General features: G+C 36.0%; 1 protein-coding gene across 1 annotated transcript in view; it reads left to right on the top strand.

The window, feature by feature from the left end:
• The window catches only part of LOC131551936 (collagen alpha-6(VI) chain-like), a 73751-nt gene that overhangs the window by 40306 nt on the left and 5505 nt on the right, over positions 1–27940 (top strand). The window contains exons 11-37 of the mRNA XM_058795193.1: positions 1248–1591; positions 1979–2057; positions 3216–3352; positions 3983–4075; positions 4970–5023; positions 6142–6213; positions 10809–10835; positions 13326–13370; positions 13936–13989; positions 14135–14197; positions 14291–14356; positions 14865–14918; positions 19528–19563; positions 19924–19989; positions 20762–20824; positions 20936–20998; positions 21558–21620; positions 21852–21902; positions 22228–22263; positions 22401–22463; positions 22638–22700; positions 23270–23305; positions 23405–23441; positions 23628–23639; positions 23753–24249; positions 24940–25015; positions 26021–26662. Of these exons, the coding sequence (XP_058651176.1) occupies positions 1248–1591; positions 1979–2057; positions 3216–3352; positions 3983–4075; positions 4970–5023; positions 6142–6213; positions 10809–10835; positions 13326–13370; positions 13936–13989; positions 14135–14197; positions 14291–14356; positions 14865–14918; positions 19528–19563; positions 19924–19989; positions 20762–20824; positions 20936–20998; positions 21558–21620; positions 21852–21902; positions 22228–22263; positions 22401–22463; positions 22638–22700; positions 23270–23305; positions 23405–23441; positions 23628–23639; positions 23753–24249; positions 24940–25015; positions 26021–26662 (2892 nt within the window). The remainder of the gene's footprint in view (positions 1–1247; positions 1592–1978; positions 2058–3215; positions 3353–3982; positions 4076–4969; positions 5024–6141; positions 6214–10808; positions 10836–13325; positions 13371–13935; positions 13990–14134; positions 14198–14290; positions 14357–14864; positions 14919–19527; positions 19564–19923; positions 19990–20761; positions 20825–20935; positions 20999–21557; positions 21621–21851; positions 21903–22227; positions 22264–22400; positions 22464–22637; positions 22701–23269; positions 23306–23404; positions 23442–23627; positions 23640–23752; positions 24250–24939; positions 25016–26020; positions 26663–27940) is intronic.

Here is a 27940-nt window from a genome sequence, read left to right on the forward strand (position 1 = left end):
TTAGTTCATTGCGATCTCACAAAGTTACGTTATCATCAATGAAGGTCTCTACGCTGCACAATGAATCTCTTATTTACACTGTGCCTACAGTTTTTATAATGAGATGATTCGTACTGAACACAACACCTGCAAAAACTCTGACGATTTGAGAGTTGAGTGGATTCTTAAATGCCTCTGATTGACTGTTGCACACAAGAAATTAACAGATATGTCTGTGATTGGCTATTGCTCAAAACTGCAAAACATGTTGAGATAGAAACCAATCTCCGCAAACCATACAGCACTGGATAGTTTGCCAAATCTACAATGAAATGCCATTATTACAGCTTTAACTGATGGTGCTGTTGATTTTGTTTGAGGGTGCTTGGCACCCTCTAGCACCGCTGTAGAAGCGGGCCTGCATCTGCTTTTTCACTCTGCGTCACGCATGTAACCTGCCAAAACTCGAATGGAATTGCAATTCCTTTAGCATTTCTGAATTTCTGATCCCTTACACGAAAACCTGTAAGTCAATGTCAGGGGTGGGACTATACTATGGGGCGTGTTTGTATTGGGAAGTGAATGCTTAAAACAGGGGTGCCCAACCCTATTCCTGGAGATCTACCTTCCTGCAGAGTTCAGCTCCAGCCCTGATCAAACACAACTGAACCAACTAATTAGGATCTGAAGGAGCACTTGATAATTAAAGACAGGTGTGTTTGATCAGGGTTGGAACTGAACTCTGCAGGAAGGTAGATCTCCAGGAACAGGGTTGGGCACCTCTGGCTTAAAACAATGGAGGTAATAAGGCATTGCTAAAGGCAGCTACCAGTCTGATAGGTGCGTGTGAATGAACAGACAGTGCAACCCTAATCTCCTTATATTCTTTAGCACCTTATACAATAAACAAATTAATAGTTTTTACCCCAAATGCAGCGATTATCCCCTGCTAACAACGAGAGAAACAATGGTATGCACAATACTGTATGTCAATATTCACCATTAACCAAACGCTTTCATCTGTCTCAAGATCTCTCACTGTTTATACTCCGATTGATGCATGTGACCATAGTGAAAATGCTGCTACTTTTACTCTGCGTTTACAATTATGTGACAATTAATGCGTTCGCATATGGAAAACACAATTGAAAATGAAACTTGCTATTCCTTTTGAAAATAGTCTGGAATAGCCCTATCTTTTCATAGATCTATAATATTTTGTCTTTACCCTTTCTTGAAGATTGTGATCCATTGTTTTGTTTGAACAGACTGCGAAATTGACATTGCCTTTGGGTTTGATGTGTCCAGACGAACAATCACGGAAACTCTGTTGAGATCTCAAGTGGAACTTTCGGTTACTGCAGCCATACACCATATCTCTATGATGGGTGATCTATGCTGCATTAAAAAGGAAAATATTGCAACTAGATTTGGCTACAGGCTTGTGTCTGGACAAGATGGGAGTGTTCTGGAAAATTTTGGATTTGAGAAGTACAAGGAGGATGTGGTCAAGAAAGTGATGTTATTGCGACCTACGGCACCCCTGGCTTTCAATGAATTTCTGTTAGATTCCTTTAGAGAAATGTTTGCCTCCTCCAGTGTTAAAGCAAAGGTTAGAAGGTTTTTGAGAGCACCTCTGCTGATGCTATTTTCAAATGATTTTACATGATTTTTAATGTTTTTATGAGGTTTTACTGACACGCTTTCATAAGAAATTTTGAATTATCATTTTCGCAAACAATTAAATACTATACACTTGCTTGTTTGCCATGATATTTTACCCAAAATGATGCTTTAAGATGAAATTGGATCAGTAAGAGTATCATTGGAAAAAAATATAAATTAAAAAAATGCTAATTTCCTATTATGCAGCAGGATTTATAACAGGCTGTAAATGACAATAGAATTTATTTATTTATTTTTATTTTTTTGGTACTTCATGGTACTCAGAAAACAGTATTCACAATTCCCTGGCATTTAATCGTATGTTTGTGTCTAGGTTTTGATAATCTTTACAGATGGGCTTGATGATAACATTCAGCGTTTAATGACAAATTCAGAGAGACTTAAGGAAAGTGGTAAGTGATGTCTAATCTGGATATATTTGAAAATTGTGTTTTTGTTTTGTCCACTCTAGTGTTTTCAAGTGGTTTCTAAAAGTTGTTTGCTCACATTGAAATGTCTGAAAATGCTTAAATCCACTTACTGCATATAGGCAAAATGTAAGCTCTCTGAGGTATACCAAGAGATTAGACCACTTGCTGGGGCATCCAGGTCACAATCAAAAATGCTATTCCATTTATTCAAATGCGCAATTGTTGTGTTTTGCTGCAGAACAGCCATTGGGTGTCAATTGTAAAACCATAGATAGGGATGCACCAATACCACTTTTTCCAGAATGAGGCAGATACTAATACTTTTGTTTTTGGTACTTTGATACTAAGAACTGATACCTGTATTTTCATAACATCTGTAATTTAAAAAAAAATACTGGGTCCAGAAACCAAAAGAATATAAATAATGTTAGCTGGCTCAGTTTATTTGGCAAATAGATATTTTCTTCAGTTATTTCCACACTTAATTAATTCCACTAAAATGTATTGTAAAAGCTTTTGTTACTTTCATTGTTAATTTTATTGCTCTCTTGTAGGCTATTTCATCTTTAGTTCCATTGCAGTGGATCAGTACTGTAATCACAAGATATTCTCCTGTAATAATGCAGAGATCCATTCGAAATACATAAATCTTGTAACAGCAATGAACATATTTTCTGAAATTTAAGTCACGTTTGAAACGTGCTGTGACTTCCAAAGCCACTCATATAAAGCAATTAGCGTCAAGCAAGCAGAACATGCACAGCGTGCGCACATATTTTTTTATTGGTGCAAAATGAGAGACAAATGTACAGTATTGTCTAGCTATTTCACACAGGCTGCTAGCTTCACTTTCGCTTTAAATAAAGTTGTGTATGCTTGACGTTTAAAATAAATATTGTTAGTAATTGCCTCTATAATTTTGGTTTGTTTTATATTTATGATTTAGTTTTAATCCAAATGATGTGTGTGCTAAGTGAGTGAACAGCATTCAAGATCATGTGACAGAAGTGCGCGCACTCACTCGCTCTCTCTTTTTACCGTCAAGTAACTTTAGTAACTTGTGCATTATTTAACTTGCTTGCTTTTGACAAATCCGACTGAACTACAAACTTTCATGCTTATTTCTAATATGCAAACTAGGAGTCAGCGCACTGTTGATTGTGTCTTTGGAGGGAATAATGGACGTTCAACAGCTGGAATTTGGCAGAGGTTTTGGCTACATGACACCACTGACTGTCAGCATGCTAAATTTAGGCAACGCTCTTATGAACCAGGTTGTAAGTAGCAAAACAATGCTTAAAGGTGCTGTTTACTTCAAATAAACAAAGCAGCAGTTTGCAGTGTTTTTTTTTTTTACACCATCTACGTAAATTGCGCAACATATATAACAGTTCAATAGCAGCTGTTCTGAAAGAAATCTTGTATTGAAACTAACATTTTATTTTGTGCTTTTCATGGCTATTTCCCTTGATAAAATAGCGTTGTAAGCTTTATTTTGTATTTTCTCATTAAATAAATAAATAATTTTTCTTGTTCTTCATAAGCCACATTTAAATTGCACACAAAATTGTTTATCGTACAATCATCAAATATTGATGTTTATTAACATTAATATTATGAACATCTTTGATCTCCAGATGCTCTTGGCAGATTATATATCACCACACAAAACATATTGTGGTCGACACAAACCATTGCAGCTGGACAAATATTTAAAGTAGTCTGGATTGTAACTTTTTGTGTTTATAGTTTTCAGGAATGTCACCTGTTTAATTTTTCAAGATACTACCAAGTGACAGATACATTTGTAGTAAAATACCCTAAAATTCGACTGGATACATGGCCTGTGACTTCAGCAACAAAAAAACAAACAGTTTCATTCATTGTGCGCCTTTCTCTCGCCTCAGGAAACAGTGGCATTGAGGATATGCTGTGATGTGTATTGTTCATGCACCGGTGTTCCTGGAGCACGAGGACCCCCTGGAAGTGCAGGGCAAAAGGTCAAAGCCCCTCAATTCTGATAATGTAGAAAATAAATATTGTGGATTTACTATTCTTTCTCTCTTTGTTTCTTTTGGATGGATTTTTTTTTTCTCACTAAGCTTGACACATTTTGTTGTTATACCAATGATAAATGCATTGCTATTTTAGAATTGAACTAAAATAGGGTCTCTTAAAAGTATCTTAAATGTTCCCTCCTGGTGGAATGACCTGCCCAACTCAATCCGAGCAGATGAGAACACATCTCTTCCATCTTTATTTGACCCTCTAACTCTAGCACTCTCTAAAGTCTCTTTTCTTAAAACAACAACAACAAAAAAACACAGTTTGTTTTCTATTTATTATACAGTTAACAAAAGCAAAAAAAAAAAAAAAGGCCTCTGACACTAGCTTGCTCTATTCTTTTTCTATTATATGTTTTCTTTTTATTTATTATATAATTTTAAAAAAACCTTGCTATGTGTACTGTGTTAGGTTAACTGAGACTTGTTATAACACTTGCATATTGCTCTTTTGTTGATTTTGATTGTTTCCATTGTCCTCATTTGTTTGTCGCTTTGGATAAAAGCTTCTGCTAATCTAAATGATTAAATGTAAATGTAAAAGGCAGCATGATTTTTGAATGGCCTTCACATGAGGAACATTGCTATGATTGTTGTGTTCAACAAAAACACGTAACAACGGAGCTTCAGGTGAATGCTAGTTTACTCAAGGAACTTCAGAGGTGACAGAACGGAATACGGTACAACTGTGAAGCATGAGCATCAGCATGATTCACGACAGTATTACTACAACAGATAATAACAATGATGAACTGGTTAACAACCACAACAATGATGCCTTATAGAATTTCAGGTTTTATGTGTCAGCATCCCTGTTTTTCTTTCATTTAGGGCCGTACTGGTCAGAAGGGTCATCCTGGATTTCCAGGAGATGAAGGTAATATGGTAAGTGAAACTGTTCAGCTTACATGTGTGTAAAGGGTTAGTTCACCCAAAAATTTAAATTCTGTCATTAATTACTCATCCTCATGTCGTTCCAAACCCTTAAGACCTTTGTTCATCTTCAGAACACAAATTAAGATATTTTTGACCAAATCTGAGAGCTGTCTGTCTGACAGAAGTGATTCAACCGTAATTTTACGAAGCTACGAGAATACTTTTTGTGCACAAAGTAAACAATAAAAACATAATTTATTCAGCAATTCTTCTCGTAGCTTTGTAAAATTACGGTTGAACCCCTGATGTCACATGGACTATATTACCGATGTCCTTTCTGCGTCTCTGGACCTGGGAACATTGCATTTGCATTGCTGTCTTCGGAGGGTCAGAGAGCTCCAAAAATATCTTAATTTGTTTTCCGAAGGTGAATGAAGGTCTTACGGGTTTGGAACGATATGAGGGTGAGGATTTAATGACAGAATTTTAATTTTTGGGTGAACTAACCATTTAAGGCAAGACATCACAGGTTAATATGGTAAAAAAAAAATGAACTAATAGATGTCACCATACTTCCTCTGTTGATTGATTACATTAAGAATTGCAAAAGTTTTATGAAACGTTATGTTTAAATATTCAAACGAGATTGTGTGTATCTAATATCTAATTGAATATGCAATAATTTGCATACATTTCCAGAACTGAAATCTGATTTTAGGATTTTCCTCTGTCCAGATTTGAACACTGATTCAAAATTCATTGTTTCATTTTGTTTACATATTATATTCAAAGGTTTTTACAGAGCAGATTTTCTCTTTATCACTCCATAAATCAGAAAATACTGTCAGCAGCCAGACAAAATATCACCATGTTTTTATAAAATAAGTATTTGTATAAAAAAAGGCAAATTATGTTTGAACAAACCCTTCTGTAAAAACAGTCAGAATATAGATGGAAAGTTATTTTGGGAAAAGGGATTTTAAAGATATGTGTTGAGATTGAAATCTACAGACAAATAGATGAAGTGCAATAAACACTTAAAAGTGTAATTTTCCCAAAGACAATCTGTAGCAATGTGTCTGATGTTAAATAGGACAGGAAACAATCTCCCATCTTGTTTCTGGCAGGGAGAGCCAGGATCACCAGGACAGAATGGAACTACGGGACATAAAGGTTGCCCTGGAAACAGAGGAATAAAGGTAATGTAACATTCGATTATCATTGGAGATAAAATAAGATTAATCAACGAATCAAACAGCGTTTCAAACACATTCAACATTAACTGTGACAGAAGTAATTTTTTTAGGGATAGATACTGTATATCAGGGGTCCCCAAACTACGGCCCGCAGACCAAATGTGGCCCGCCCCCACATTTGTACCGGCCCTCTGGACAATGCCAGAGACATAATTTGAAAATTTTATTTTAAATATATGTTTTACCTATATTATGTCTGTATTTAATAATTAAGGTTAGCTTTCAAACTAAAATTTCCCTTATTTATTAATGTAGCCTAATTGTTTTTTTTTAAAAACACGAACAGAATGGTACGTTCAACATAATGTACCATCGCGATCAAACAGGTGATGCACGAGCCAGCGAGAAAATTCAAAGAGATAACAAAATGGTCAAATGCACCCTTACCTACCTATCAAGAGAAATGATCCTTCCGCATTTATTTCTTTACTAAGATGCTTAGATGAAGTTAAATTTTGGCTAGCCCAAAATGTTTTATCCTTAAATGAAGATAAGACTGAGGTGATTGTTTTAGGGCCCTCTGACAATTCTCAGGTAACCAGCTTAGGGTGAATCCCATTTCTCTGTCTTACCCCTTCCCCTTCCCCTACCCCTTCGTCTTACCCCTAGCCCTTGTCCCTCGAAAGCGAGTGGTAAGTGCTAGGGGTGAAAACATACCCCTATGAAATGAGACACCACTTGGTTACGGTTACATCATCATACATTGTCGCTAGCTGGCTGCTACGTCACCAGAGGCGACAAGTGTTGATCACAAAACTTCCAAGATGCCGTCTGAACGCATGACTCACTCCCACAGTTGCTTTGCAGCATATTTTGATTTAAGAAACGTCTGCTCGTTTTCAGCCCGAAAGTGGATCAGCTGCTGGGTTTCCTCCGGCGTCCCTGTGTGATACAGGACGGTAAAGCACGTATCGATGTCTCCAAAGCAAGTAGTGTTATGCACTGATATCAAACGAAATTCGCTGCTAATGGAGTTTAGTTAAAACTGTAGACATGCATGGAGTCCATTCAAGACTAGTCTGTTGTGCAAATCAGCAATGTAACATTAGCGTAGCAAACTAGCGATTTTTAAAAACGTTTTAATTAAGAACATGGTTGCAAATATATATGTACAGGACTGTGTAGAGCACAAAACAAGACTGTCTTAATTTTTAAATCAATTATTTAGGCCGAAAATACTTAAATTTATGGGACTCTCTGGATGATCTGGCCGCCATTGTTGCCGGTTGAGCAGTGTGTTCTGGGTACCCCTTGGTTTCAAGTAAGCTCTATATAATTCAAGTTTTATTTGTATATAATTCTTTACATGATCTAGCCCCTATTTATTTATCTGAATTGCTGTACCCATACACTCCCTCCAGATGTTTAAGCTCCCGTAATCAGAATCTTCTTTTAGTCTCACAATCCAGACTCAAACGCAGAGGGAATCGAGCTTTTTCAGTGGTTGGGCCGCGGTTGTGGAATAACCTCCCTTTAGAGATTAGACTTGCCCCTTCTCTGTCCACTTTTAAATCTCTTCTAAAAACATATCTGTTTTCTTTGGCTTATAAATAATTTTCTACTTGGTTTTGCTTAGTCCTCTAAGGGTTTATACTGTTTCTTTTGTGTTATTACAATATTTACTTATTTTATTATTGGGGCGAGACCCTGTTTTAATTGTTTAGTTGTGCTGATTTTTATATTATTTATATTATTTTGAATTTCTGTACAGCACTTTGGTCAGCCATGTGGCTGTTTTATATGTGCTATATAAATAAATTGAAACTTGAAACTTGAAATGGTTGGGAAAGGTTATTTAACCAAAAGTGACATGTGCAAAGAAGCGGCTGTTTGTCTCATCTGTCAAGAAACCGTTTCTGTGTGCAAAGAATACAGTCTGCACTGACACTATGAAACCCGCCACAGAGAAAAGTATGCTAGCTTGCAAGGCCAAATGAGAGCAGACAAAGTGTGGAAGCTAAAAAGTGTACTATCAGATCAGCAGAATACGTTTGTACGCCAAAACCAGTTGAACCAGTCATCGTTCGAGCCAGCTTTCAGGAAGCTAAACTGATTGCAACCAGCTGTAAGCCATTAAGTGACGGTGAGTTTGTCAATAAATGTAAGAATCAGGGGCGTAGTTTGTGGTGGGTGGTAACCCCCCAATAACCAAAACTAGCAAGTACACCCCCCCCCCCCCCATCATAACCAAAACTAGCAAGTGTCCACTGGTGGCGCTAAAACACAGGTTCAATATGTGAACCCTGACACGTTTTTATTACGTAGATATTGGTACGTATTGCTGTTTTTTTATTACGTTGCTTCAGATACGTATTGCTGCGGTTCAGAATTCAAATATCCGGGGACTATCGCTAAAGGTTAATGCTCTATTGTGTTGGAAATATGCCCTACACCAAAGCCAGCCATAAACCTACCCGATAGTGTTAACAAATGCAAAACTGATATAAAAACGTATTAGCTGATGCAACTGTGTCATTTGAACTTCCTTTTACGCAGATTTGAACTGCTTTGTCGAACCGTAGTTGCACGGGATTCGAACCGGTGCTTCTCGTCTCCTAAATCCATCTCCGTACTCCGTGAATTACCGAACGAACTTGTCGTCTATGAAAACCCATAGATATGAAGCTGGATGTGTGTGATGCTAACGTTCAAAAGCATCAGTTTTCAAATCTCCCAGCATATTAATATTGTTTTGAAGTCATAGCATGATATTCTTCAAGTAATTGTGCGAAAATTACGCTTTATTAATCGCAACTCTGTAAATTTGTGTGAAACTGCAGTGATATGTACTTATTGGTATGTATTTCATGTCACGCTAAAAAGTGCACCCAGGTACGTAAATGCCATGAGACCAGGTAGAATTTATAATAGATATCTGTTATGGGAATGGATTTTTCCCTATAGATTTATATTACAACTGTGGCATGTTGTAGCTATTGTTTCTGAAGGCTGTTGTTTCTCATAACAGCAATATAGATTAATAAAAAAGTAATTATTGGCCTGGTAATGATTAATAGGCTAGCCTTATTATAACAAATGCTACAGTAAGAACTATGGTACTTTTTCATAAGAGCAAGTACAAGTCAGAATCAAGAGCCAATGGGTGATGGAAAAACCTGGCCTTCAGATGTTCCAATGATGGCATAGATTAAATCATTAAAAGCCTGATGAACTGTTAAGGAGTAAGAAATAAACAATATCAATATAAGAAAATGTTAAGTTAGATTGACTTCCCATTGCGTGTTGAATTAGAACATTCTGTCAAACTATAGCCCAAGTGTCTAAATAATATAAAATACATTATATATCCTATGTAAACAAGTAATTGTTAACTAGCCTATTACTTTATTGCAGTTACACAATCAACCAACTTTGCATGTGTGGTGGATAGCACAAAAGACCATTTTACAAAAATACACATTTAAGTAAACAAACAAATAAATAAACCTTAAGAGGGAGCATGACCCGGGGTCCACTTCAACCCCCCCAATGTTCAAACCAAAACTACACCCATGGTAAGAATGCTGTTGTGGAGGAGGTGTGCCCCGATAAGAAAGACGTCTTAAATGCGGTGAGTCTGTTTGCAAGTACAATCACCAGACAAATTGAAGAAATGGGCGATAATGTATATGCCCAGCTGCAGGAGAAAGTGAAAGAATTAGAATATTTTGCATTAGCACTGGATGAGAGCAATGACGTGCAGGACACGGCACAGCTGCAAAGTTTTCTTCGCGGAGTTAATTCAAACTTTGAAGTGTCCGAGGAGCTGGTAGCCCTACAAAGTCTTAAAAGGCACTATGACAGGGGAGAATATTTTTGGTAAAGTGTGCTAAACAATGGAAGAGCTGGGTCTAGACTGGTCTAGGCTGGTCAGCATCACTACTGACGGGGCTCCTAGTATGGTTGGCGCATCGAGGGGGCTTATAGGATGCATGAATAGAGAAATGGAGGAAAGTGGTCTCACCCCCCGTTACAAGTCCACTGTCTGATTCACCTCTTGGATGGAACCTGACATTGGACTTCTCACCAGCTAGAAGCAAGCCCCACAGTTCACCCTAATTAATATGCCTAAGTAATTAAATGTTTTGATTTCATTTGCACTAAATATGAAAAATAAATGTCATTATGATGATAATAATGCTCTTTTAATAGGCTATATATCTCTTGAAAAGTAATTATCATTTGTCTGTATGGTGCATAACAAAATAATAAACTATTCTAGCATTAGGAGGCATAATAAATACATTTAAAATCATAATAAATTCTCCACAGTAATACTAGTCACTCCGGCCCATGTAATTTTCTGTTCAGACCGACCCGGCCCCCCATTAGAGAAAGGAAAAATTATGTGGCCTTCACAGAAAAAAGTTTGGGGGCCCCTGCTGTATATGCTACCTGCATGATTATTACTAACTGCATGACTAGGATATATTTATGTCAGTGTTTAATGTTTCTCTACATGAAGACAGTTAAACCAAATGAGATTGTTTTACAGCTGTTCTTAATAAAATAAATGATTTTAAATCTTATTTTAATAGGGCCAGAGAGGCTACACTGGAAAAAAAGTGAGTAAGAAGTTATTATTCTATTTACTGGCTGTTAGCACTATTATTGCTCCCGCTTAAACAGTTACTGTTCGGAGAGAAATATATGGGTAATTCCACAAAATTGGTGCCTTTTCCACTCGGAAAAATAAAAAAATATAAAAAGTTTAATCAACATTTTTAAAATATCCATGAAACGAAGATACCTTAAAATGTAAATTGTGAAACTGTATTGTGTATCTAAGACTATGCAATTTATTATTTTACTACTATTTTTATATCTCATGTTTTGGTATTTTTTTATCAACCCTGTTACCAACACAGCGTAACTATATACTATAGTTTAATTAGAACTATGTGATAGTTCTCACATATACGAGCAGCATTTTAGTCCCTCTTTTCACTGGGATTGTTTCAGATTTTGGATTTTTAAAAATATTTTTTATATTTGTCCTTTAGATGACCAAGAACATTATAATTTTGGAGGGTGACCACATGTCAATTAAGAAAAATATATATTTTTATAAGAGGGATATTAAAAAAAGAGCTTTTTTCCAAAATAAAATATAGTTAATGTTACAATGGAAAAACTTGGAAGGCTGTATCAAATATAATTTTTTACAATTTTTATGAAATTAATGACAGTAACAGGATTGGCTTCATAGTCACAGGACTGACCAGAGTAACAGGGATGACAGTACACACATACTTGAGCACACTGCAGATATTTGTTTACATAATACTGTAAAGGTTTACCATTTTAAATTGCATTATATTGTTTTGCACTTACTTGGCATAGTTGTATAACAATAGTAAACAATCAATTTTTCAGTCACCGTCAGTTCATTGTTGATTTACCACATTGCATTTCTAAGATATCTAATGTTTTAAGGTTATTGTAATTAGATAATGCGTTCCATTTGTTTGTCTGTGTCCCCTCACAGAACTTCAAATATACTGATCTGGTTGAATTATTAGGCAAGGAAGCTTATCAGATCTTGGTCTTTCTGAGAAATTGGTCTTGATGCTGAAATTTGGATTCACTCTCTTGAACGTTGCAAGATGATGAGGGTCTGCAGTCACCTTGCTGCTCTTGTTTGTAAATACATTTACATGGATGGATTATTGACAATGGAATAAACCTTTTTTTTTTTATTGAGACGGATCATCTGACCCTGGTCATTAAAAACAACAATAGTAACAATACAACAATAGTAACAAAAAATGTAACTGATGCCCATATGCCACCCACTCTGAATGATATAGGCATTAGCTCAATAATACACCCAGGGTGACCTTTAAACATGTTTGCATTTTACACTGACAATCTTTAAAAACAAGGTAACACCTAATCTGTCATCCCTGTTACCCACATGTCAAGACCTCCTACTCTGAAAAGTAACAGGGCTGACAGTAACAGGTTTGACGATTTCAATAGTCAAGTTCACAAAAGCACATTGTACACTTTGAAATGATTTTACTTGTAGAAATTGATTATATTAAATGTAATAAATAATTATTTAAATTTACATTTTAATAGTGGTACCAGTATTGACACTGCATGATGTTCCCCCCTCAGTCAAACCTCATAAATCATCAAAAATAGAGCATTCTAGAGGAGTGAGAGAAACATGCTTATGTTTTAAGTGTTGGAAAAGAGATGATGTAAGCTCCTAGAAGTGATGTAACTTGAATGCACCATTATTTTACAAGGGTTGTTGATGAGGGTAACAGGGCTGACATGATATCAGGGGACACCAATAAAATGATTTATATTTTATAGAAATTGTATATTAATGCCAAAAACATTGCTTAACAATGAGACTGTATTTAGAACAATATGCAAATGTGATTTTTATATAATTTTGCCCTAATTTTGCCAATTAAAAATCCTACTGAAAAGACAAATCATAGTGAGGGACAGGCCTAAAACCTTACCCTTATCAGCATAAATGCTATTTAAATTATTTAAAATAATATTTAATTGACTTTAATTTGATGTAACATTGATGAAAGAATACATAGTACTATGTTTCATTATTTCTTAGGGACACAACAGGCACAGTTTTCGTGGAATGACCCATACACTATAGGTTTTCTTTACAGCCACAATTTACACCTCATAAACAATGTAAACAATTTTTTTAAAAACTTGTATCTTTGTCTCGTTTTAAAAAATAAACGTTACAATTCAAATTTACGTTAGATGCAAAATTGCGTGAGATATTAAGACTTACAATTTTTTTGCAATTATTTTTTACTTGCTTTACACATCAACAGGTTAAAATATGTGAAAATTTGTACTTAAAAGGTGCTAACAGATTCTCATTAAGAATAATGATGTTTTTTTTTTTTGCACTTAAGTTAACTGTTTTCATTAGGCAGGTTTTGGTCTGCTTTTTCCAAGCTGCAGATGTTATTTTAGGGTCATACAAGTTTTATTTGTTCAGTGGTTGTTGATTACTTCCATAAACATGAATGTGTGTGACCCTTTTGACCTCTGTCTGACAGGGAGAACATGGGGAGGATGGGCTGGATGGAGTGAATGGGGATCAGGTCACATCTTTATTGCTCTCCTCTGCCTCTTTTCTACACTTACAGTCACAGTATTATAAACGAAAATGATTGTACTATATTGAAATATAAAATAAATATATTAAAAACAGAGAAATATAAAATGTACAGAAAAAAAGATTGATATCTAGATGAAAATCAGGCATTCGTTCTGTATAAATCAGTTTGAGTCTTGTTTTCTGTTTTTGTGCATGTAAATCAACACATAAGCAATCACTTTTGGTAACAGACACTTATTTGGATGCAAAAAAGTTAATAATACGCATACACACAATTCAAATATGCGTGAAAATACAACTACTGTCATGTCTGATTTTGAAAATCTCAGAATTAAAATCCTAAATTTCATTAAATATAAAGTTATACCTTCCATACCATGTAGTATAAAATTGAGGAATATCATTAAAGTGCTGGCTTCCAAACACTGCAATAAATTAAACCCAGTATAGGTGACCTATGAAACTGCTCAGTTGAGCACCGCATTGCAATTAAATTAGTTATTGAGCTATTTAATTGATTCACTGTATTATGTTTCTGTTGTGTGCAGGGTGATGCTGGTCTAAATGGGCTTCCAGGACCTAAAGGAGACCTGGGCAGTGCTGTAACTACGTTATTACACACACATCATAAACGCCTGTTTTGTTCGATCACAGCAGTTTACTTATCACAGTATCACTGTTAATATAAGCAGGAAACAATTAAAAACAACCCAGTGGCTTTGTCACAGTACTATTTCTGTCTTTTAGGGTGTGAAGGGTTTCAAAGGCAGTCCTGGACCTAAGGGACACCGCGGAGTGAGAGGAGATCCTGTAGGTCTTCCTCTGTGTTTAAGTAGCTGTTTTTTGGAGTCTTAACAGCCTGACTTGATTTGTCTGTATACGATTCTCTGTTTACGCTAACAGGGTGCACCAGGAATAGACAGCACAATTCTAGGTCCAAAAGGCAACAGAGGAGATACTGGGCTCCCCGTAAGCCTCCTTGTTTACACTTTTCTGAAAAATGTTAACTCTATAGTGTCGGAGTGTTTTTGTTTCAGTAGCAATGTGTCATAAATCAGATGTTGTAAATTACATTTGTCTTTGGTTATTATGTGTACAAACTGTGGTAAAATCCTCTCATGCGACTTTGTTTTTTTTTCTCTCAAAGGTAACACATTTACAGTTGTGATTAATGATGTACTGTATGTTTAATGTTGTTAATTTAAACACCACTGACACATTTGTGCAGTTGACACAGACACACTTGTTACTGCTTCCCATCTGAAACGACATTCTCTTTGGCTAATGTCACCAATTATTCTCACTTTAACTGTTTTGATGAAAAATACCTGATTAAGAACTTTAAAGAAAGAGAATCAAGTGACCAAATAAGAGAAACATATCAGATTTATAACCCTATTTTTCTCTGTGATAACAAAATTATCCGATGTGTGACCAGTATCAGTAAAAGTGTGTTATGACTGTGTTTTGTTGTCAGGGTGACCAGGGCCTTATTGGACCCCCAGGCAGTCCTGGAGATAATGGTGATCCTGTGAGTATTACCGGTTGTAATTTATTTTTATATTCAGATTAATCTTATGGATAAAGGGAGACTATTCCCTAATTTTCAAGTTCAAGTTCAAGTTCAAGTTGAGCTTTATTGTCATTCTGCTACATGTGTGGACATATAGTGGAACGAAATGTCGTGTCTCGCAGGACCACGGTGCTACATACTAGTTAGACATGAGATACACATACAGCAATGCAAATATGGGGAAAAAAAACAAAAAACACAATAGGGCTATACAACAGTTTAACCATCTGACTATACATATACTATAAATACTATAACTACTATACCTAGTTGACTACACATACACAAACTGAGACTGTACAAGAACTTTACATAAATACTGTACATGAAATAGTGCTAAAGAGATATTTGTACATGAAATTGTGCAGGAAATATATTTTTTTACATTAAATTGTTCAGAAGAGAGATTTTGTGGGAAGCAGCGCATAGTTCAAAAGAGTTAGTAGTGCAATGCTCCAGTAAACATTATTTTATAGTGCAATATTCAAGTAAACATATATTATCTTATTGAGTCTTTGTTGATAGAAAAAGCTCGGCCACCACTCGACTAGATCTCAGAACCATCAGCAATCTTTGTTGAGATGACCTTAATGATCTAGAAGTCATTTAGATTCAAAAGATCAGAAAGATATTTTGGAGCTAATCCATTCAGTGCTTTATAAACAAAAAACTAAATTTTGAAATCAGTTCTTTAACAAATCGGCAGCCAGTGCAAAGAGTGTAATATTGGGGAAATATGATTCAATTTCAAGTCAAAAGTCTGGCTGATGCATTTTAAACCATCTGAAGATGACTAAAATTAAATACAGTCAATACAAAGAGAATTACAATAGTCAAGTCTAGATTAAATGAACGCATGAATCACTCTCTCAAACTCTGCAAATGTTAAGAAACTTAGACAATGATCTTAATTGAAAAAAAAAGAAAAGATTTAAATACAGCATTTATCTGTTTATCAAATTTGAGGGCAGAGTCAAAAATAACACCCAAGTTTTTCACAGGAAGTTTTACATAGGGGACCAAGTCTCCCGGGTCGCCTTCAAAAGCTCCTGATACACCTGTGGGCCCAAACACAATAACCTCAGTTTTTCTCTTGTTAAGATGCCAAAAATTTTAAGAAACCAGGAATCAATATCAGAAAAGCATGCTGATAACGAACTTAAGCCTTTCTTTAATAAATTTGTGTCATCAGTGTAAAAGTAAAATGACACCCCATGTTTAGAAAGAACAGTACCTAAAGGAAGCATATACTGCGAGAACAAAACAGGGGCCAGAATGGAGCCCTGAAGGACTTCATAATCCAAAACAGAAGATGAAAACCCATCAAGACAAACAGAAAAAGTTATATCATTCAGATAGGACTTAAACCAATTAAGAGCACAACCTTCACCCGCACACAAGTCTAAGAGTAAGAGTACCACAGAATCTCCTAAATCAACAGTCAACAAAATTTCATTAAAAACTTTAAATAAAGCTGACTCAGCACTGTGATATTTTCTAAACCCAGATTGGAATTCTTCAAAAATGCTATTTAGCTCCGGAAAACTCTGCAGTTGCTCCAAAACAACTTTCTCTAATAATTTAGAAATAAAAGAAGTTATACAGGTCTATAATTGGAGAGGATGGTTGGGTCAAGATTATTTTTATTTATTAATTTTTTTTTTTAAGCAAGGATTTAATGGTTAGGTACAGTGGGGCAAAAAAGTATTTAGTCAGCCACCAATTGTGCAAGTTCTCCCACTTAAAAAGATGAGAGAGGCCTGTAATTTTCATCATAGGTATACCTCAACTATGAGAGACAAAATGAGAAAAAAAAAATCCAGAAAATCACATTGTATGATTTTTAAAGAATTAATTGGTAAATTCCTCGGTAAAATAAGTATTTGGTCACCTACAAACAAGCAAGATTTCTGGCTCTCACAGACCTGTAACTTCTTCTTTAAGAGGCTCCTCTGTCCTCCACTCGTTACCTGTATTAATGGCATCTGTTTGAACTCGTTATCAGTATAAAAGACACCTGTCCACAACCTCAAACAGTCCAACTCCAAACTCCACCATGGCCAAGACCAAAGAGCTGTCAAAGGACACCAGAAACAAAATTGTAGACCTGCACCAGGCTGGGAAGACTGAATCTGCAATAGGTAAGCAAGCTGGGACCAAAGTAACAAAGGCTACCATCAGTAACACACTGCGCCGCCAGGGACTCAAATCCTGCAGTGCCAGACGTGTCCCCCTGCTTAAGCCAGTACATGTCCGGCCCGTCTGAAGTTTGCTAGAGAGCATTTGGATGATCCAGAAGAGGATTGGGAGAATGTCATATGGTCAGATGAAACCAAAATAGAACTTTTTGGTAAAAACTCAACTTGTCGTGTTTGGAGGAGAAAGAATGCTGAGTTGCATCCAAAGAACACCATACCTACTGTGAAGCATGGGGGTGGACAGCTTTGGGGCTGTTTTTCTGCATAGGGACCAGGACGACTGATCCGTGTAAACGAAAGAATGAATCGGGCCATGTATCATGAGATTTTGAGTGAAAACCTCCTTCCATCAGCAAGGGCATTGAAGATGAAACGTGGCTGGGTCTTTCAGCATGACAATGATCCCAAACACACCGCCCGGGCAACGAAAGAGTGGCTTCGTAAGAAGCATTTCAAGGTCCCGGAGTGGCCTAGCCAGTCTCCAGATCTCAACCCCATCGAAAATCTTTGGAGGGAGTTGAAAGTCCGTGTTGCCCAGCGACAGCCCCAAAACATTACTGCTCTAGAGGAGATCTGCATGGAGGAATGGGCCAAAATACCAGCAACAGTGTGTGAAGACTTACAGAAAACGTTTGACCTCTGTCATTGCCAACAAAGGGTATATAACAAAGTATTGAGATGAAATTGTTATTGACCAAATACTTATTTTCCACCATAATTTGCAAATAAATTCTTTAAAAATCCTACAATGTGATTTTCTGGATTTTTTTTTCTCATTTTGTCTCTCATAGTTGAGGTATACCTATGATGAAAATTACAGGCCTCTCTCATCTTTTTAAGTAGGAGAACTTGCACAATTGGTGGCTGACTAAATACTTTTTTGCCCCACTGTATTTGGGAACAACACCTGTGAAAAGGGACTTATTCATTATAGCTGAAATGCTAGGCCCAACAACATCAAAGACCTGCAGCAAAAAACGTGTCAGAATAATGTCTTGCAGACATGTGGTAGGTTTAAGCTGCTTGATAATAGCTTGAAGTGAATTAAAAGTAACAGTAATGTAAAAATGACTATAATGTCAGCGAAGTGGTGAGATTTTGTAACTTTAACTGATTTTTGGTATCTAATGCGGGACGTAATATTTAAAAAGAAACACTAGTAATTTGTCTTTTTTCCATTTTCGTTCAGCTCTAAGACAAACCCGTCTAAGTACAAGTGTGGTGTTGGTTAACCAAGGTTCAGCTTTAGAATTTTACTGTTTTTCTCTTAGTGGAGCCACAGAATTCAATGTCATCACTGATGGAATTGAACAACATAAGATGTTCATCAACATGAAAGAAATTTGAAAGGGACAAGCCTCCTTGAAAAGAGCAGATGGACTAAAAGTTTCTGAATCTGATGTGAAACCCTCGTAGTTTTTTAAACTTGATTTGGCAGAGAGCAGGTGAATGTATCAGGCATATGATCAGAAAAACTCAAATCAAGGCTTTAGAGATCAAAGAAAAAAATACATCAGCACAAAGTCAGTCATATTAGTAAAATCTTTGGCAAGGAGTTTAATTCACAACATATGTGAATATTAAAGTCCCCTACAATCAAAAGCCAATCATACTTAGGAACAATGTCTCCTAAGAAGTTTGCAAACTCATTTAAAAAATGATTTATTAGGATTTGGAAGACGATAGACCACAGCGAGGCTAACTGATCCATATTTAGCTGAAACAAGAGAACTTCAAAACTCGAAAACAATTCAGTCTTTAAAGATCGGCAACAAAAACTGCTTTTAAAAACAGATGCAAGCCCACCGCCCCTGCCATAGAATCTAGGCAGTTCAGAAAAGAACAATCTGAGGGCACAAGTTAAGAAAAGGGGCTTGTATCCCCCATACTCAACCATGTCTCAGTCACAAAAAAAAATCCAGTTTGCTTGAGGTGATGAAAAAATTTACAAGAGATTTAGAGTTTACCAGAGCCATCCTGACACACACTGGATTGCAAGGATTCACACCTCCATGATGAAGACGTTGGTGTCCGACAGTGAGAAGGGATTAAAAACTTGTTCTGGGTCACAGGTAGAATCCTTTCTGTCAAAGCGACAACATCTAGGCTAGTATTACTGTTTTTCACTGTATTTTTGATCAAATGAATGCAGCTGTGGTGAGCACAAGAGACTTCAAAAACATTAAAATCTTACTGATCCCAACTTTTGAATAGTTCCTGTTTTAGTGTGTTGTACCATAATGGTCGTGATTTGTATCTGTACTTTGGTGTGATAAATCTTGGATATCCTTCATCAGCAGAGAAAAAAATGAATTAAATAAGAGTTATGAAGTTTTATCCTTCAGATAACTTCTCAGTGTGTTTTGTAGGGTGCTCCAGGAAGAAAAGGCATTCCAGGATTGCCGGTAATGTAGCTTGAAATATATACATAGAAATATGTTCCGTTCATTTCTGTTCTAGTCTACTTTGTTGTATTTTAATTTATTCTATTTCATTCTTTTCTAATATTGTCTGTTCTAATCTACTCTTAATTCTAACGTATTCTAATTAATAAAAAGAATAATAATAATTATTATCATTGTGTTTTTTATTATATTAAATCTGTTCTGTTATTTTATAATTAATTTCAATTCTAATATACTATTCAAATATAAATTATATTATTATTATTGTTATTGTTGTTGTAAGTGTCATTTATTATAATGTGTAATCTATTCTGTTCTGCTGTAGTAATGTGGTAATGGTAAATGTGTGTATCTGTATAGGGTGCATCTTCAAATGAAAAAGGAGACGCTGGACAGCAAGGGCCTCCTGGTTACCCTGGACAAGTGGTGAGAACTGGAACTTTTCACCCTTATTTAAAAAGAAACACGCAGATAAGAGATTTCTAATGTTAAGGCTAAAAATATACTACACAACTTTTGCCCTGATTTTCCCCAGATTTACAGTCTGGAGAAGCTGATGCTACACTGTAAAAAAAAAAAAAAAGTTGATCCACCTTAAAATTTTAAGGCAACCAGCTTCAGCAGATTTTTGAGTTTGCTCAACTTATTTTTGTGGGAGATTCTCAAATTTTTGTTGTATAAACTTAAAACGACAAGTTGAGAAAACTCAAAAATCTGCTGAAGCTGGTTGCCTTAAAATTTTAAGTTGGCTTAACTTTTTTTTTTTTTTTTTACAGTGTAGTTGCCAACAGTCAGAGGCAGACTGCAGATTTGAGTTGACAGATTTCATAGAAAATCATGTAGTGTATGATTTTCACAGACTCACGTTCTTTAGCTACAGACTATGATTCCATTCATTCGAGGATATCAAACTTGTTTAATATTTTCTGCCGATTTTAGAACACACATTGTTTTCATTTGTCACATGTCTCTTAGCAACAAGGCACATGCTTCTGTGTGAGTTTGTAGTGATCGGAATGACTTTAAAGTCTAGTAGTGTGTGATCCTCAGTCGTTTAGTGTATGACGCCCAGTTTTTCCTTTGTGACTGTTTACAAAATTGGTAAGTGTATGATGTCTAGCGTTTTAAAATCTGCGCAGATTTTAAAAGTCGTATGAACTCTTATACCTCACTCATCATCTTTTTTTTGTCTTTTCAGGGACAACCAGGCCCAAAAGGGTCTCAAGGAGGCAGTGGTCCTCCAGGTGTACATGGGATTCAGGTGTGTATTCAGTTGTTTAAACTAGTTGCATGGTCATGTACAAAACATATGATATAGAGCACAGAGAGAATAATACAATGACTGTTGAGAGAACCATGTGTGTTTTCATAGGGTCCCTTTGGCTCACCTGGAACTGAAGGTTCAAAGGGAGGCCGAGGACCAAGAGGGCCAAGGGTATGTAAGACTGATGCATCAAAGTTTTCTTCTTCCTTACTTCTTTCACTCCTGATTCTGTGAAAAATTGATTTCTTAAACTTTTACCATAAACACAAATAGCCAGTAATTCGAACTGACCTGAATTAATGGAATAATGAAAAAACATAACCTTTCTGAGTGGTAAGTTCACTTCATATCTGAATACCAAAAAACATTACAGGTCTGACTGGCTTTCATTTACTCAAATCAAAAGAAAAATTCACTAAAAACATGAAAATTTGCTGAAAATTTACTCAAGCTCATCAGACCTCTGCGGTGAATGGGTGCCGTCAGAATGAGACTCCAAATAGCAAGTGAGCAAGTGATGCAATGCTAAAAATTTTTCGATGAAAAACAAACTCAACTACATCTTGGATGGAGAGAGAGTAAATTTTGCAGCAAATTTTCATTTTTGAATTAACTATTCCATTAATACCTGGTTGGTCTTCAGTACTGTATGTTATGTAATAGTGCGGCAGCTGTATGTTGTACATCAATTCTACGCTCCTCTTTTCACACTGTGCCTGCTTGTGTTTAGGGTCCACCTGGTGACACAGGACCCAAGGGAACGCCGGGACGAGAGGGATTCGAAGGGCTTCCAGTCAGTTGTTGCATTTGTGCATTGTTTACTTGAAAATGTTTAAATCATTTAAACCATATTAAATACACTAGTCAACATTTGAAGTGGATCAAAACCTTTCATCAAAGTTGTCCTAAAACCTAAAACCAAAATGAGTTATTGTCGTAGGACAACTTTTTTGATCCACTTCAAATGTTGACTACTATAGTTTTGTGCGACTTTCCAGTTTAATGCATGACTTTATGCAAACAGGGTCAAGATGGAAGAGACGAGTATGGACCTTCTGGGCCCAAAGGACACAAGGTACCTGTGCTATAAACAAATTTACTGAAAAATCTGAGAGATTCTAAGAGAAATTGCTTCTGAACATCTGCTATTTCTATTTCACAAATCATATACAGTATTATAAAAGGTTTCAATTTTTCTATTTATTGTATTTATAAGTTGTGTTTTGTTAATCATCTGAAACATGCTATGATGACTTATATTCCAAAGCAACTGCAATAACATCAAGCAAACAAAACATGAGCAAAGCGCAAACATTCTTTTCTGGAAAATACAGTAACTTGTTTTCTCTCCTTTGTGTATGTTTATGGATATTCAACTAACAGAATAAAGTTGCTTTTAGGGAAACATTGGATACTTTGGCCTCCATGGTTTGCAGGTGTGTTAAAGCTAGTTAAACATCTGTTGCAGCTCATCATTATGTGTTTTATATAATTGTGTAAATTTTAATAATAATAATTTTAAATTTATATAACATTATGTAACATTATTAATATCAGTGATTTATAATAATAGGGTGAGGATGGTACCAAAGGATCCAGTGGAAGTAAAGGACATAAAGGTTATCGAGGAAAACCGGTACGCTTTCATCTGATTTACCTTTTGCTTATTTATTAACCTTCTGAATAGTTAATGTCCAACAAAACAATCATGTTTTTATATGACATTAATTTACTTAACAATATATAGACAGTTCTGTATGTTTGCAGGAAATTTATGCAGTTATGTTGTATTATGTATTGATGTAATCAGGGAAATACTGGTAACCAAGGTTCTCCAGGTACTCCAGGAGAGAATGGGATGGACGGACACAGGGTCAGTCATTTGCAAAACTTTCTTACAAATTTAAGCAAATAATTATATTAAAATTGATGCATTTAGTGTACCCCTCCCACCCAGACCTCTATGTCATCTTACACTGCATGCAGTTGCTGACGAGCATGATGTAGGATGACGACTGACTGCGTGATGTAGCGTATGAGAATGCAGTTATATGCAAAAAAAAAAAAAAAACCTTTGATACCCATTTTTATCATTATTTATGCAATGTTGAATCAAAATATTTCTTTCTGAAGCTACTCTTTTGTAATATCTATTAAATGCTTTTCTCATCTAACACAATAATGACTTTAAATGATCTTTTGTGGAGTAATTTCTCAGCCAAAATTGATGTGTGACTAATAAAATTGATTAATTAGCACATCATGTAATTGATTTGATTAAAAATTGTGATTGCTTTTATTTAATTTTAATGTATATACGTCACAAAACCTTGTCAGTTTAAGCAAATGTAAATCAGGTACAAAGATGTTTCTGTTTTTTTTTCTTTACTTAATTGCTTATGTATTTATTAAATGGTTTATTTAATTTTATTTTATTTTTAGGGTGAAAAAGGACCTCCTGGAATCAGTCCAATGCCTGTAGGTTGATATTACTATGTGTTATCTTTACATTACTCATCAGTTCCAAACGTTTGACTGATTTCCTTCTGTCCTTCTTTTCTGCTTCTTAATGTCAAGGAATGTGACCTGATCGAATACATTCGCAAAAACTGTCGTAAGTTCAGAGCACCTAATATCCAAAAAATGCCAGGCAGAATGACTGCTAGTGATTTCTAGTAGTTAGCATTATCTTATTACATTTTTTTATTTTTTCTCTTCATGATCCCATAGTCATTTCCTTTTTAAACTTTAAAATCATTTGGAATGCATCTAAATTTTCTCTTTTATTTTGTTTCCACAGCTTGCTGCTCTGGTATGCTTTGCTTTATACTTTTAACATTTCAGTGCCTCATTTATTAGTAACTTTTTGCGAATAGTACATTTTATTATTGTTTTTTTTTTTTTTCTTTTTCAAAATGCTTTTAGATAATGGTAGCCGGTGTCCAGTTTACCCCACAGACCTGGTGATAGCATTGGACATGTCTGCGGGTGTGATTCCTCAAGCGTTCGAGCGAATGCGTTCTGCTGCTCTGTCCTTATTGGAAGACATTTTCATTGCTGAGAGTAATTGTCCATGGGGAGCGCGAGTGTCTGTGATCTCCTACAGCAGCAAGACCCGGAATCTGATCCGTTTCACAGACCACCTTAAGAAGAATACCCTTCAGGAAGCGGTAAAATCAGTTGCTCTAGAAAGAACCACAAAAACCAGAGACATCGGACAAGCCATGAGCTTCGTGGCCCGGAACGTCTTCAAACGAGTCCGAAATGGCAGGCTTATGAGGAAAGTGGCCTTGTTCTTCACAAACGGGCCATCGAGGGATGAATCGAGCCTAGCAACAGCCATGCTGGAGTTCAAGGCTGCAGACATTGGCCTCGGAGTGATCGCCTTAAATCCTGCTGATGATGTGAGCCGAGCAATGCAGGTGAAAATAATAGATTTGCAAAAAATGCAAGTTATGTACATTTATATTTATTTATATTACTCCACAGCAATAAACAGGCAGGAAAATAACAGCATTAATTTTGTAAGGTTTAAGCTGTAAAGTAGCACAAAACAGACAATAGTGTCATTATTCAACTCAGTTTGGTTTAATATGGATTTAGTTAGGTTCAATGCTACAAAATTCATCAGTTAAGAAAAACTCAGTTCAACCACATAGCAGCTCTATAGTGGATAATAGTGTCATTATTCAGCTCATGTCAGTTCAGTGATGATTCAGTTCAGCTCAGTAATCATGCAGATTTCATCAATTATAAACAAGCTTAATCCAACTATAAAGAAACTCTACAAAAGTCGGTAGTAGTCTCTTTTTTCAGCTCAAGTCAGTTCAGTGTTGATTCAGTTAACTTTAGATCAGTTCATCAATTATGAAACTAATTTGAATCATCATTAGTGATGACAGAATGAGTACTACCCTCTTTTAGGTAGCTGAAAGCATAATCAAATTAAAATTTGTTTGAAATTTATGGAATCTATGGAACTTCCTGCAGATTTCTGTGTCCTCAGATTTCCATAGAATTGGAATGCCATCAAGTTCTACACATCCATTTACAAACTGGTTTTTCTGATAATTTTGCTAGCTTTGAATGTCTGTCTCAAATGTCTGTCTCAGGTTGATGACACAGGAAGCTACATTGTTGTTGATGGCAGAGGAGTAAATCGCATTAAACAGTGCATCGTTTGTTTTGGTAAGCTCCAGTGCAGACATTCACATTTGATTCTTTTCACCTCTTTGAGCATCTAAACATTTAAATTTGTTAAGCAGTGAAGGCTCTGTGAGAAATGCTTTCTATGTGAATGACCCTTAAGGCAGAAAGTAAATCCCAGCCATAATGCATTCCAACAAGCTCCATAAATATCCATCTTTGATGGTGCTGGACAAAGTTAGAGAAATGTTGATTATAAAAATAAATAAATAAAATAAAAAACATGTTGTAACAGATATTTGTGTGCACTACTTATTTTAATGCTTGCTAGAGTGCAGCATGCCAACTTCCCAATGAGGCAGTAAAAATCCATCTATAATGGACAAACGTTGATATCTTTATTGTAAAACCTAAATAAAAGGCCTATTTTGACCAGTATTTGTGTGCATTATTAATTGTATGCTTTATGTCATTATCTTAGCAATGTCAGCAAGCCAACCTCCCAATGAAAAGTCAATCCCATAATGCACTGCAACAAGCTCATTATACGTCCATTTATGATGGTGAATGAAGTTACATAAATGTTGATTCTAAATCCTCAAAAAAGCATGTTTTGACCATTATTTGTGTGTATTATTTTTATTTATGCTTGTTAGAGTTCATGTCATTATATTAGCAACTCAGCATGCCAACTTCCCAATGAAAATTAAAATTGTGCATTGCAGCAAGCTCAATAAAATGTCATTTATGGTGGTGAAGTTAGAGAATCTTAACTTCTATCTTGATTGTAAATGTTGCTTGTAAAAAAAATGCATGTTTTGACCAATGTTTGTGTGCATTAATATTATATTTTTATTAGTGTTAAATTAGCGAGGTCAGAGTGAGGAGCTCTTTTTGTTTGACACACAGAGTTGCTGCCTATCTAGAGTGTTCCAAATCAGTCATTTATGAGGTTTCATTTCTGTTAGAGTGCAGCCTAATGCAGGCAGGTTTTGGATCATGGGTGTCTTTAATTACAAGCCAAGCGTTTTTATTCTCTCTTCCCAGATCGTTGCAACCCAGACCCAGTGTGTGGTGTAATTCTGCGGCCTCCGCCCCTGCAGATGGATTTGGACCTGTCTGTGCTGCTGGATGGGTCTGATAACCTGAACACTCAACAGTATGTAAATGCGAAGGAGCTCCTGCTATCTCTGTTGGACAAGATCGGTGTGAGCAGCGAGCCGAGCAGAGCTGACGGGAAAACCAGAGTGTCCGTCTACCAGCAGAGCTCCATTTATGGCTCCTCTTACATCAACGAGGAGTTCAGCTTCACTCAATTTAAAGATCGCAGTATTATGAAGAGGCATATTACTAATACAGTGAAGAAAGTGGGCGGGACATCCCATCCTGAGCCTGCTTTGGAGTGGCTGATTACTAACGTTATCCTGAAAGCAGAAAGACCACGAAGCAAACGAATGGTCATGGCTGTTTTTGGTGAAGACTCTGAGCACAGCAAAGCTCATCTTGATTATTTATCTAGATTGTGTAAGTGCCAGAATGTCGTTATGTTTATCCTCATGGCGGGACAGAGATTCGACTGGACCCGGATGGAGCAGCTCACCAGCTCTCGTCTGGAGCAGCACCTGGTATTCCTGGATAACAGAGATTACAGCACACGCTTCGCTCACGCTTTCCTGCATATGCTCCACAGTAAGAAATATTCATGATTGTGTTTGCATAAGGCCGCTGCAATATAACTGCTTACTAACCTGGTCTATTGTGTAAACTTGCAGACTTTTTCCTCTGAAAATTAACAGATGCCAACATCCTCTTTCATTATTTGCAACAGAAATGTTAGTTAAAGGGATAGCTCACCCAAAAATGAAGATTCTGTCATTAATTACTCACCCTCATGTCGTTCCAAACCTGTAAGACCTTCGTTCATCTTCTGAACACAAATTAAGATATTTTTGATGGAATCCTCCATAGAGAGCAATGTAACTGAAATGTTCCCAGGGTCAGAAACATACTAAGGACATCGATAAAATAGTCCATGTGACCTCATTGGTTCAACCATAATTTTACAAAGCTACGAGAATACTTTTTGTGCACAAACAAAACAAAAACAACAACTTTATGTAACAACTCATTCTCCTCCAAATCACATATTTCGCCATTATGGAGAGAACTATGACGTATGCGCATTGCTTTTCTCTGCATGTAAACAAGGCTCAGCGCATGAATGTTCTACGTCAGCAGCATGACGCACATGCATTGTTTACATGCAGAGGTACTCTTGATGAAGCCGGAAGACGTCATTTGGAGGAGAAGAATTGTTGAATAAAGTCATTGTTTTTGTTTTCTTTGCACTCAAAAAGTATTCTCATAGCTTCGTAAAATTACAATTGAACCACTGATGTCACATGGACTGTTTTATCAATGTCCTTTCTACGTTTCTGGGTCTGGGAACATTGCTCTCTATGGAGGGTCAGAGAGCTCTTGGATTTCATCAAAAATATCTTAATTTGTGTTCCGAAGATAAATGAAGGTCTTACGGGTTTGGAACAACATGAGGGCGAGTAATTAATGACAGAAGTTTCATTTTTGGGTGAACTATCCCTTTAATATCTCAAAGAAACATGCTGTAGTATTTTGTCACTATTTAAGTAGTATTTAAGCAACAATCTTATTATTTATTATTTTATTATAGTTTTATTTTCAATTTGCTTTCAAAATTTTAGTCATTTTGTGTTTTTGTCATTTTTAAAGGGGTCACCGGATGCAAAATTCACTTTACAAGTTTTTTGAACATAAAAGTGTGTTGGAAATGTGTGTACACATCCATCCTATAATGATAAAAATCCACCCAGTGTTTTTTTTTTTTTTAATCCCTATTTTAAAATCCCCTTTCTCAAATCAGGCTGTTCTGAAATTCCTGTCAGAATGATGTATTTCTGCACAGACCACTCCCACGATAGTTGATTGACA

This window comes from Onychostoma macrolepis, chromosome 13 (genome assembly GCF_012432095.1).
Source record: "Onychostoma macrolepis isolate SWU-2019 chromosome 13, ASM1243209v1, whole genome shotgun sequence".
In the NCBI taxonomy this organism is placed as follows: Eukaryota; Metazoa; Chordata; class Actinopteri; order Cypriniformes; family Cyprinidae; genus Onychostoma; species Onychostoma macrolepis.